This window comes from Rhinatrema bivittatum, chromosome 4 (genome assembly GCF_901001135.1).
Source record: "Rhinatrema bivittatum chromosome 4, aRhiBiv1.1, whole genome shotgun sequence".
Taxonomy (NCBI): Eukaryota; Metazoa; Chordata; class Amphibia; order Gymnophiona; family Rhinatrematidae; genus Rhinatrema; species Rhinatrema bivittatum.
Window position 1 is genome coordinate 301,275,397 of NC_042618.1, and position 12,996 is coordinate 301,288,392.

The window sequence follows — 12,996 nt, forward strand, 5'->3', positions numbered from 1 at the left end:
TCCCTCTTTGCTTCAGCAACAGGTCCCACTCAGCCTTGAGAGAGAGTTGCTCTTGGTTCTCTATCCTTGCTTCAGCTCTGTGATCCTGTTCCTGGTTCCCCGTTCCTGCTCCAGCTCCGTGATCCTGCTCCTGCCCCCTTTCGGCTTGCTTTCAGGTTTCTGACTCAGTTCGCCCCTGGATTCTGCTCCGTCCGCCGCCTGCCCCAACCTCCGGCCTGTTCCTGGACTCCGTTGCTGGCTGCTGACCCTGACCTCCTGGTACGTCCGACTATGCCTCTGCCCTGCTCCTTCAAGGGATTGCCTTCGTCTGGAGACCCGCACCTAAGTCCTGCCGGCCCCGGTACCCAAGGGCTCAATCTATGGGGAACGAGGGTTGGTATAGGTGAAGGTCCAGTTGGATCTCCACTTCGCCTGCACCCGCCTACAAATGACAAGGACCTATAGGGGGCTTCCTCCTATAGGTGGCACCAACCTCGTCCCTGTTCAGGGGTCCACTCCCCTAACAGCCATGATATTGTATCATGGTAGCATTCCTGTGATATTTAGCCCTTCCCTGACAAAATATCGAGGTAGGTTCCCAGTGATATTTTATCTTATGGATGGCGGCCCACTTTGCACAGGGCCGCCATCATATTAAAGGACTACATGCCCAAAATCCATCCCCTGAAATTGTCAAAAACACTCCTGGGAGGGGTCTAAGACCCCCACCCACCCTCTTGCTGCCTGTTGAGGTGGCACAGACCCTAAAAATAAATGCACAAAGTCAAGTGGTGACACTCCACCCTTCACAAACCCTTCCCCTTTGTCAGAAGCCCTTCCATCTGGCCCAACAAATTATCCCCTTCAAACCTCCCCCAGCATCTGTCTCCAACCAGTCCCCCTTCACAAAATATACACAATCCCTTGTGCCTAGTAGGGGCCCTACCCCCTCCTTACATAAAGAAGGGCCTAGAGGTCTAAGGGGACTCCTGTGGACTTCCTTACCTAAAAAAAGGGTCATTAGTGGTATAGGGTTGGCCTGGAGTGCTCCATGTCAGGGTCAGTTGATGCCATCTTCCATAATAGCCTCAGCTGACCTTTGCCCCAAGGGAAGGGGGAGGGGTATCATGCAACTGTGCCCCCCCCCCTTTTTTTTTTAATTTTGAGGGTTGTGGTGCCTCGACAGATGGTGGGGTCTTAATGGACCCCCCCCCCCCAGGGCCATTCTTACTGGTTTGTGAAGGGCGTAATTTAGGCCTTGGTGCCCTATTGGGAACCGCACTAGCATCCCGATGCTCCCATGGTAAATTATCTACACCTCCTTCAAATGCAATAATATAACAGGGCTGATTTTTTCCTGTCAGTCACATTATTTTATTTGCATAGAATTAGTTATGCATGGACTACTTTGCAGGAATTTGTAAAGCAGCCAATTGTAATAGGGGCATGTCTGGGGAAAACTATCAAACTAAAAGCTGCAAAAAGCAACTGATTTAAGTTTAATATCTCTAAATGGAAAAATCAAAGCAAAGTGATAATACTTTGAAACAATTAAGGGCTAATGCAGACAAAGAAACCGAGAGCAAAAATGAGGAGATTTGCCAAGAAGCACCAGAAAAGGCATGCCATAAGAGTCAAGGAACACCAAAATAAAGGTTCTGGAACAGTCAGATTAATTGGAGGAAGTAACGGGTGTTAATCCATTGAATGAGAATGATGAAACACATGACATTAAAAGCAATGTAAAACATACCAGGAAGTAGAATTAAGAGACAGGAATTACAGAGACCAGGCGATTGAGGAAATGGCAGTTGAGCTCCTGGTCCATGTGCAAATGGATATGTATGCTGGTGTCCAGGAGGGAAAGACTATACCCAAAGTAAAAAGCAAAAGTAAGATCAAGAAGGCCATAATCTGCATAAAGGGACCATCTATTGATATCACAGAAATCAAATATAATATTGTGCAGCGAAAATCAGACAATCCTACCAAAAAGGACACAAAAAAGGAGAAATATCTCCTTGGAACATTGGTATTTCGAGAACTTAAGATGCCAAAAATGAGAAAAATTTACAATTTCAAGCCGAAACATGATGCACTGATAGAAGATCTTAAATTCATATACTTCAAAAACAAATTTAAAATAACAGCAAAAACACAAAAGCTGTTGAGATATGAAGAAAACAGAAATGAAAGACAGAGCAAAACATTTAGCTAGATTCCATAGCAGTACTACAGGAAACTGGGAAAGAACATTGGTGCAGTAAAAACACCACCAACCAAAGCCAAAACAGAGAAGTTTTGGAGAAATTTATGCAAGGATCCCAAAGAACACAATAAAGTAGTAAAATGACAGCATACAAAAGAACATGGAAAAAGTGATTATCCAACTATGGAATGGCCCGCAACAACAAAAGAACTAGAAACCAGATTAAAGAGAGCCCCACCTAATTTTGGTTCAAACAGTTAACCTCTCTCCATTAGGCCCTAGCAAACCACAAAAATAAATTAAACAGCCAGAACACTACAATGGCTAATAAGAGGAAGAATATTTTTTCTTCCAAATAGATACCTAAGTAACATCCTCAAAAATTGACCAATAACATACCTATCTACAATCTACAAGCTGTTCACTGCACTAATAAAATCATAACATAACAGAAAGGCAACAACAGAGGAACATATGGAGCCAAAGATCAGCTGATGCTGAATAAAGGCATCATGCCTATCTGTAAGAGCCATGCATCTGCAAGGAAAGAAGAATATCCTTGCAGATAACTCACGAATGGTCTCTGGACAGGAGAATAGCAAACTGGATATTCCATGAGTGGGGTATATTCATGATGCATCTGTTTGTCTCCCCTAAACAAAAAAGTATCAGTTTTGCTCAAAGAGAGGGTCACAGGGCTAACTAGCTTTGGATGTCTTCTCCCTTTCTGTATGCATATCCTCCAATCCTGCTAGTAGCAGAAACTTTGTTAAAACTCAGAAGATATTGAGGGACTATGATCTTCATAGCTCTCTACAGGCTGAGACAAGTTTGGTTTCTGCTTCTTCTGCACTTGTCATTCAGGGAAGAACCTTGGTTGGGGAAGTCTCTAACTTTCATCGCACAGAATCAAGTAACATTACTCCATTCCAACTTCAGGTGCTTAGCCCTCGCAGCTTGGATGTTGAGAAGGCATTTAATTTCTTGAATCTGCCTAATGTCGTCTTATATTCTTCTGGCCTATAGGAAACATTTAACTTGAAGGTCATATGGTTTCAAATGGATGTGGTCTGCCTTCTGCTAAAAGGAAAAAGCCTTAAATCATTTCTCATGGCCCCTCCCCTCAAAAGCTACTTGATTACCTTCTACATCTATTGGAGTCAAATCTAAAGATTAACTCGTTAGGGTTCATTTCATGCAAGCGGTGCTTATTAACATACAGAAGATAAACCCATCTTTGTACAGCCTTTAGCTGTCAGCTTTGTGTATGGTTTGTTGCAATAGAAGTCTCCCAGTGAGTCCCCCATTGTGTCTCAGGAATTCAGCGTGGTTTTAAACCAGTTGATGAATGTTCGTTTTGAACATTAAACTTGTGAGCTAAAGTACTTGACCATGTTTTGGTGGTGGTCACTTCAGCTTGCAGGGTTAGTGACTCATCTGTAGTTTTTTTTCTTTGGTGGTTCTGTGCACACATCCCAAGTTCATGCCTAATGTGGAATCAGATTTCCACCGTAATCCATCAGTCGTCCTTCCAGCATTTTACAGACCTCATGTCCACAAAGATTAACAAGCTATACACACTGCGGATGCAAAAGAGCCTTAGCCTTCTATCTGGAGCACAATGGAGCACTTAGAAAGCCCACTCAGCTTTTTGTTTCTTTTAGCCACAATAGATCTTGCATAATTGTAGACAATGCATACTGTCTAATTGGAAAACAGACTGCATCTCTTTTTGTAATGCCCAGGCTTTGGAAGGGCATGGCAAGGCTCAGTGTCAGAGCCATGGAGGTGTCTGTGGTCCACCTAAGATCAACCTCCATGAAGGTCAGTTACATCCCATTATGATTTGGATAGTGACTCCCTATGCAATGGGCTTGGTTAACCTATCTTGTAAGGTTTTTGAGGTTTAGAATCCAAATCCATTGTAGGGCCCATTTTTCTTTTCTTTTTTTTATTTACAGGTTAATTTCTAATACATACATACATACATACACATATACACACACACAAGCAAAGTAGAAAATGGCTTGTTGTCAACAAAATCAAATTGTTTGCCTGTTGGGAATATTTTCTGGTTTACACCCCTTTTCAGTTGAAGGCAACCTGTAGCTAAAGATTCCTGTGTGTGAGGACTGCTATCTTGCTTGTCCTTAGAGAGAGGCAGAGTAACTTACCTGTAACAGGAATTCTCTGAGGAAGTAGGATATCAATCCTCACAAAACACTTCAACCACACTAAAGATTTGGATTTTCCAGAACTAAGAGGGACCCTGTATGACCACCGTGATGCGGGATGTCCTGCACATGTTAAGCAGAGCATATTAGAAAGCTTTGGAAGCTTATCAGTCACTTCTCCGGCCAGGTTCTGTCCAATGACATCACCCATGTGTGAGGACTTATATCCTGTTTTCCTCGAGGAAAGCATCTTTGCTTTACTTGACTATACTGCCCTGTAAAGATAAGCATTCTTCTTTGCTTCATGTGAAAGAAAGGATGGACAGGGTTACAGTAAGAATACAATGTCAGCTTCAGCATAATCCAGGAAAGGCTAACAAGGATAGGAAGTCCTGACTTTCAACTGTCGTAGTCCAATCAGTTTATTTAGATTACTAAAGGGCGTGCCAACTAGTCCCATTCAAATTGCCTACGTAAATGAATGGCATCTTATAGAAAAGTCCTTTCTTTGAGTTCAACTACCCATCCCATTACTCTCCCATAGACTAAAGGAGAAAGGTGAGAAGCAAAAATTGCTTGGTGGAACAAGTGAGAGCGATCTTCCTTTCTGCAATATTTAGTTTCATTTGTTTTCAAAAAGATCTTTCATTAACAAGAACAAGAAATTCTTATACCTAATTGTAATAAACTCAGTTGAATTTGTGATTCATTCAATATACCAGATACACCAATTGTGTGCACAAGTTTCATACAGATGCTTAGATCCAGAATATTGCTCAAATGATGCAATTCTATTGAGGTTTAGGTGAAGTACGTTGAAAGCGGTTTTTGCTTCAGTTCTACATAGAACATCAGGTGGTTTTGTTGTTTTATGTTATGTAGCATTAAAGAGATGTTATGTAGTTATGTAGCATTAAAGAGATGTTCCAGACTTTATATTCAGAACAGAACCATATGCAATATCAATACATGAAGAAAATTGGAAAGCTGAAAACTGGTGCACAAAATTAACACAAGTATCAATGAGGAATACCTATAAAAATCACTGAATTGAACTGGCTAGCCCATGATGTGTATGACCTTAGGAAATACACATAACAAGATCACAGTTACATCCTAGTTTTATTACAACTGACCTGCAGGCAAAAGTATAGAACCATTACATAAACACTTAGATTCCATGTATAATATCTTAAATATAGGAGAATGTCAAATCAAAATAAAAGGCTAAAATACCCTAGAGCTAAAACCCTTCCAGCCAGATGTTATGTTTCAAAGCTTCATTTTTACAGAATAAGGCAATATCCCTGCACATCAGTGGTTTTATCATTTTTATACATTCGTCTATGGTACAAGAAAAAATACTCCGCAGATCTCACACTGTACACTTCTTACACTATTTTCACAGCTTGTGAACATTATACACCTTTTTTTGTTTTTGTAGTTTTTTTTTAATAAAGATACAGTGTATTAAACACCTCATCCATAATAGTTTATAATAATCTATGATTAATATTCTATTAAATTGGCATCCTGTACAGTCATCTGCATTATGGGAAAGTCCGAGGACCATCCTTCTCTTATTTAACATTCTGTTCTGCATTAAAAGTCCCATTTCCGTTTTCCCAACTGCAGAACTCAAAAAGTCCTTAAGATGCTAAAAATATAAAGGAAAGCAAAGACTTCCTGGTCCCAGACAGTACCCCTCCCCCCAATTTTGCCCAGATCTGGTTGACAGCATGGCTTTAAATCAGTGGTTCCCAAACCTGTCCTGGAGCACCTCCAGCCAGTCCGGTTTTCAGGATATCCATAATGAATACGCATGAGATAAATTTGCATTCACTGCCTCCATAGCATGCAAATTTTACCTCATGCATATTCATTGTGGATATCCTGAAAATCGGACTGACTGGGGGACCTCCAGGACAGGTTTGGAAACCTCTGCATTGGATGATTATTTTTCTATAAATGTGCCATACCTACTCTGGGAATCACTCAATGCATAGCAAATAAACCCATACTGAGAAGAGAGAGAGGGGTAAAATGATTTTGAAAGCAAAATAAAAATGAAAGCAGCAAACCATAATGGCTCTTTTTCAGGTATTAAATAAAATCAAAAAGCGGGAAAAATGAGCAAATAGAAAAAAGCCTGTATGTGTCAGTGCAGATCATGCCTGGAGTTTCTGCATGAATACTACTTCTGCTGAGAACCCGGGATTTCAACTGTTAGGGCTGATTTGTTCTGCCATGAATTGGTGGCAGTGGCGAACAGGTTTATTCCTTCATGCAGAACTATCATAGTGTGTGTGAGAGGATGGATGCTGACTAATACTACAGTAGTGCTATGTTTGTGTTACTCAGGATGCCTATCACAGGGGAACAAGCCAGCTACTGTGGTCATGACCTGTATTCCAATATCTGGTATACTAATTAACCAGTAGGTTCTGTAGTTTTACTCTACTGGCCAAATGATGGCTAGTGCAAGCCTGGGTAGAAAGGACAGTCTATCAGGGTCTTAGATATCTTTGGCCTGAACATCTGGCAGTGAGGCAGTTATATAGATAAATTGCATCTCTCAAACTGTGATGGAAAATGGCCATGTAGGAAACTGTCAGTATTGGTGTAAGTTGTCAAACTTCATAACCTCAACATTCTGCCCTGCACATGCAGTTCCCAGTAAGACCAACACATTTGTAGGCCTTGAAAGGGGAAATAAATATGTTGGTTTTTTTTTAAATAAACTACTGGAGATGTTGAGCTGAGTATAAGTTACAGCAATGAGTGTTCAGAAAAGACCCAGGAGCACTGCGAGGCTTAGCTATTGTGGCTGGGGGAGCACTGCTTTCAGATGTGTGTGGGCAGCTGTCTGTGTATATAAGTATGTGTCTGTATCAGTCAATATGTCTGTTCTGGAGAGGGGATACACTTTTACCGCAGAAGATATTTTACTCTGTAACAAGATGTTGAGCTGCATTTGTTAAACCATCTAAAGGAGATTGTTTGGGAGGTAGGAAAGGGAAGTTAAAATCAAAACCAGACAATTACTGAAGAAATAGATATGAAATACTCTAGAAGAGTGGGTATTATTGAAAATCTGTTTCCAGGCAAATAAAATATCTGGCATTTAAAAAATATAACTGTGCACATACAACTAGCTGAAGAGTGCACAATTCCAGACCTGATCGCATAAATTCCAGGGCTGAGAATCAGAGCAGGCAGAAGGGCTCCATCTGCAGAGCCAACAGGCATTGCAAGGACTAGCTCAGCCGACAAAGGACAGGATGCATTAGGTCACATCTCTTAATAATTTAATATTAGCCTCTTTCAACTCAACATATTTTTGGTAACGGCATATTCGCTATAGTTAAGAACATGATGAAGATACTTTTCTCTAAAAAGGAAACTGAATGGAGCACATTGTCCCAGGAACACAGCGAGAGTGCAGGAAGGGGGAGTATCTATTGCACTTTGTGAAGAGAGAACACATCCTCCCGAGCCGTGCTGCACTGGTACTGGGAAGCAAAGGCAACGGGTCCATGTGCACTCCCATGCATGGGACCTGACTGATCTCTGGGAAGAGTCCGACAGCAGGAGTATTCCGGTAAATCACATGACAGCCTCTGTAATTTTCCATTTTAAAGTCTAGAAATACATTCTGGGTGCCATCCAAAATGGATGAACACACTGAGCTGTACTTACTTGTACGTTTCATGAATCTGTGCATGAAGGAGCAAGCTGTGGCCTGTTCCTCCTGACTGTTACTAACACTGTGTGATGGGGTATTAGGGATGTGCTTCCTAGATGAGAAGAGTATACAGACATGATGGGAAAGAACACCAATCTTATTGCACATGGTGTCTGGGCGAGCATTAAAAACACTGCAAGAGGTGCTGACACTTGTGTAGGTCTTGTTTTCTTCTCAGCCCTTTTCCTGGAGTTTTGTGTAGCAGCACTTAGTCCACATACATGGGGGAGCTGGGTGTTACAGGCATTTGATCGAGGATTTTGCATACGTATCCCGCGACATCTACAGCACGCTCCTCATACATCAGGATGAAGGGGTGTTTCTGCATTAGAATAACAAAACACAGCAAAGATTTCCTATTATTTATATGGTTCAATTTGTGCATAACATGAAATGTTATTTCCTTAATAAAGTAATAACCATACATTTAAAATATATGATAGCCCCTGCTGCAAGGGCTGTGGTAGAAAAGAAATATTTCCACTATCAGCACCTTGTGGCCCTGTACAATGCATACACTAATTGGCAACACACTATAATAGCAAGTATAACAGCATTTCATAGAATGCACCATCAAAGGCCTCCACTCATTGTGAAGTATAGGAAGGGCTGCCACCTAATCCAGGTCAAGCTAAAAAAAACTGAGCCATTATTAGTTTTGCCTTATTACATCTCTAGACTTATAGCTCAAATTTCTTTACGAAAAGCAGGACTATCCACAGATGTAATGGGGCAAAATGAGGGCCAGCTCAGCACTGCTGGTGTCATCCCTATATGCATGCAGGCCATTTGACGTTACCTCTGGGCCAAAGTTAAGCACTACAAGCTACTTTTGTTGACTTTTTGTAAAGTCTAATGGCAATTCAGGTCTTCAAACATCCTTGAATAACCATCAAGACATAAGAAGGGACTTAGACAAGGGCACCAGCTCTCTGATAGACCTTCTAGACTTCTCAGCAGCCTTCGACACTGTGGACCTCAACATCCTAATCTCTCGACTAGAGTTCCTTAGCATTGAATGTAACGTTAAAAATGGTTCCAGTCATTTCTCAAAGACAGATCACAATGGATATAGGTGGATACCAACTTCTCTAGGCAGGTCTCACATGCCATTTTTAAGCAGAAGACATACAGATCCCACTGCAGACTTGAGCAATGTTGTACAGAAATCCTAGACAAACAGCTAGCTGCAAGAAGATCATAGCTGGATGAGAAAAAAACAAGCTATGTCTAAACTCAGCCAAAACAGAACTACTCTGGATAACCAAACCAACTCTCAAACTCTACATTCCTGAAACTGACAGCAAGACCTTACTCATTAGCAAAGACGCTAAAATCCTAGGGGGGTCGTCAACTCATGCTTACTTAAATCTCCTTCATGGTTTAAGCATCCTTCCTGAGCTACGTAAAAGTTCCTATCTTACTGGACCTTATCAATACAAACAAACCTGATTTTTTCCTAATCACCGAATCTTGGTTAACTAACTCCGATATAGTTACAGTAAATAACCTAACTCCTACAGGATACACCACTATATCAGAACCCAGAGCAAACCGTAGGGGGTGGAGGTTTATTAGCTATCATCAAATCCTCCTTGAAACCAGTAAAAAAAAACAGATGTCACCTCTGGCTCCTTTGAAATACTATTTAGCTCCACTACAATACTAAATATAGGTATTATTTACTGCCCACCCGGATGTCTCAATTCAGAGCTTTCCAATTTCCTAGAAACCATTGCTACACTTCCTATAGACCTAAATAAAACTATTTTACTTGGCGATTTTAACATACACATTTCCAGCCCCTCTGTAATTACAAACTCTTTCCTCGATTCTATGACTGGCCTTGGGTGGGAACAACTTATCAAGACCCCTACTCACATAAAAGGCCAAATACTAGATAATATTATAGTTGGTCCGATCATTACAGAATTCATTTTTCTTTTAACATAGATCATAACAAACACACACTCATAAATAAACAACCTACAATATATAAAAGGAAATTCATTAACAGACTCATTCGTAGAGACAGTTACACCTAACCCTGCCTACTACTACATTATCCAATATTGAAGACATAGTAGTATCTTGGAATTCAGCAATTACATCTACATTAGACACTATCGCCCCTCTCAAACAATTTCAGCAAACAATAAAAAGAAACCCAGCGCTCCTTGGTACACCAAATCCCTACATACCTTTAAAACCTTCCTTAGAAAATTAGAACGAAAATGGCATAGCAATAGAACCATTGAATCAAATAATGCATATCGCTGTACACTACCCCGCTATAATAAGAAATAAGTCAAGCCAAAAAACTTTACTATGCAAACATAATCTCTAAAGCTAATGGTAATCCCAATACATTGTTTAATATAGTAAAAACATTAATCACCCCTCATAACGAAAATTTCATAGATCATGATATTAATTTCTGCAATAAAATTGCCAACCATTTTAAAACAAAAGTAACCAATATCTTCATGGAATTCTCGAACCTACCCTACCCCACATGTGAAAAAAAAAGATCCCAGTTACTTATGGTCCGAATTCACCCCTGTATTAGAAAGTTCCATCTTAACCATCATAAACAAGCATAAGCCTTCTAACTCACCCTACAACCCCTGTTCGGGAATCTTCTTTAAAGCTGCAGTCTCCGGCTGCGGGGGGAGAGGGTGAGTACCTTCACCGCCGCTCTCGAGGAGGTGCACCCGCTGCCTCTAGGCCACGCCCGAACTTGTCTCGCTCGGGGGCCAAGTCCACGCCAGGACCGAGGCTGCCTCTAGGCTGCGCCCGAGCCCTTCTCGCTCGGGGGCAGGTCCCTGCCGCGAGTTGGCCACCGGACCGAGGCACTTACCTCCGAGGGACCACGGAAGTTCCCTCGTGAAACTCAACTGGGGGAGGGACTGACTGGTATCACCGCAGGAGTGCGGGGCTCGTCTAGGAATTTAGTCGTTAGAATTTGGAAGAACGCTCAGTGAGCGTGAAGGAGCTCCAAACTGCTTTGGAGACAGAAATTACTGAATTGCTTCACTTCCTGTGGGGGTATATGTACCCGTGCTGACGTCAGATCCGTCTCCAACTGCTAGCACGAGCACACTATACCCACTTGTTTTGAGTCCATCTGCTACACGCTAGGAACTACGACTTTTAAAACACCTCCGTCCATTACTCTTTTACCGCGACCAGAGAACTATTCTTCAGTCTTTAATCTTTTCTGGTCTAGACTATTGTAATGCCCTCTATTTAGGATTACCAGACTCCTCACTCTATTCCCTACAACTGGTTCAAAACAGTGCAGCCCGGATATTATCCGGGATCTCCCCATGTAACCATATCACCCCCACCTTGCAATCTTTACACTGGTTACCCATAAAATTCAGAATAAAATATAAAATACTCTCCATTATTCATGGTTTAATTTACAATTCTTCATCCACCTGGCTTTGTTTTCTACTACGTATTTACAAACCAACTCAACACTTAAGATCACTTACTCAAAACCTTCTAGATATTCCATTACCCAAACAGGCTAGATTAGATATCACCAGAAAGAGAGCGTTCTCTGTAGCTGGACCATTACTTTGGAATTCTTTATCAAATCCTCTACGACTAATATCAAACCCTCTTCACTTTAAAAAATCGCTCAAAACCTACCTTTTTCAACTTGCCTTCAATATTCCATCTAATCAGTCTATCTCCAATACTTAATCTCCTCTCCCTCACCAATTACATTCATAATTGAATTTTAAATTTACACTCACCCCGGGTGCCCCCCCCGAATCACCAGAGGACCGTTCAAAAAGCTAGTCCCAACTTACCATCTCTCCAGGACTCAGCCAGCACTGACGATCCTCTCACCCAGCACGCTAAAGGCAAGCTCCGCAGGAGCTTCACAGAAGGCAGATCACTATCGCAGCTTTCGCTGCTGCCTGAATTGAAGGAACACGCGGGACGCCCCTCCCCCCACCTGATCACAGCAGGCGACAAGGAAATACTCAAGGCCTACCAGAAAGGCCTCTGATCGGCAACTACACCACCTGACCTGCAGCTAAGCCAGCCCTCTGACGTCACCGGAGGGGCCGGGTGAGTGAATTTGAAATTTACACTCACCCCAGGCACCGCGCGCCGAAGTTGCGAGCCCAATGGAGCAGGCCCCTTTGCGTGTCCCTTTGCGCGCAGCCCATAATTCTTACCCACCCCAAACTCCTACCTTCCTCTTCCCGCTCCTTCCAAACGCTAAAAAAATAAAAATAAAAATTTAAGATGAACAAGATCTCTTCTCCAATCAACCCTCCCACTTCTTCTAAGGAACTCTCAACACAAAAAAAACATTCTTCTTCGAAACCTCTACACAATGTAAAAAAGCCAACCTCCATCAAAAACAACACACACCTTCAACTCTCAAGCTATATGCTTCTCAATACTCGCTCAATAATTAAAAAAGTCCCTCTATTCAATGACCTACTCAGCGACTGCAAACCAGATTTCATTGCAATCACGGAAACCTGGCTAAAAAACACAGATCCCATCCTAATAAACCAACTATCCAACCAGGACTACAACATCTCATCAATTCCCAGAAAAAATAAAAAAGGAGGAGGCTTAATGCTTATATCTAAAAAAAACCTTCAACTAAAACTTCGTCCATCTACTATTCCTCCACCGTTTGAAATTGCCTTATATGACTCACCAAAACTTCAGATATGCATAGTTTACTCTCCACCAGGAACACTTGAGAAAAACTGCTCACCTCTAATTGAATTTCTCATAAACAACATCTCCCTCAACAAGCCCATCATCTTACTTGGCGACTTCAATATACACTTCAACTTACCCTTCCAATCAAAAACCTGCCAAATGATCATTGATGCACTATCAGCTCT

General features: G+C 41.6%; 1 protein-coding gene across 3 annotated transcripts in view; it reads right to left on the minus strand.

Annotated features, from left to right (window-relative positions):
* Window positions 1–5,465: 5,465 nt before the first annotated feature.
* The window catches only part of MAP2K4 (mitogen-activated protein kinase kinase 4), a 389,322-nt gene continuing 381,791 nt past the window's right edge, over window positions 5,466–12,996 (minus strand). For 2 of the 3 annotated variants that reach the window (XM_029600229.1, XM_029600228.1), the window contains one exon: window positions 5,466–8,429. In XM_029600229.1, coding sequence (XP_029456089.1) covers window positions 8,316–8,429 — 114 coding nt within the window. In that variant the 3' untranslated portion in view covers window positions 5,466–8,315. The remainder of the gene's footprint in view (window positions 8,430–12,996) is intronic. The other variant, XR_003856494.1, reaches the window with a different exon arrangement.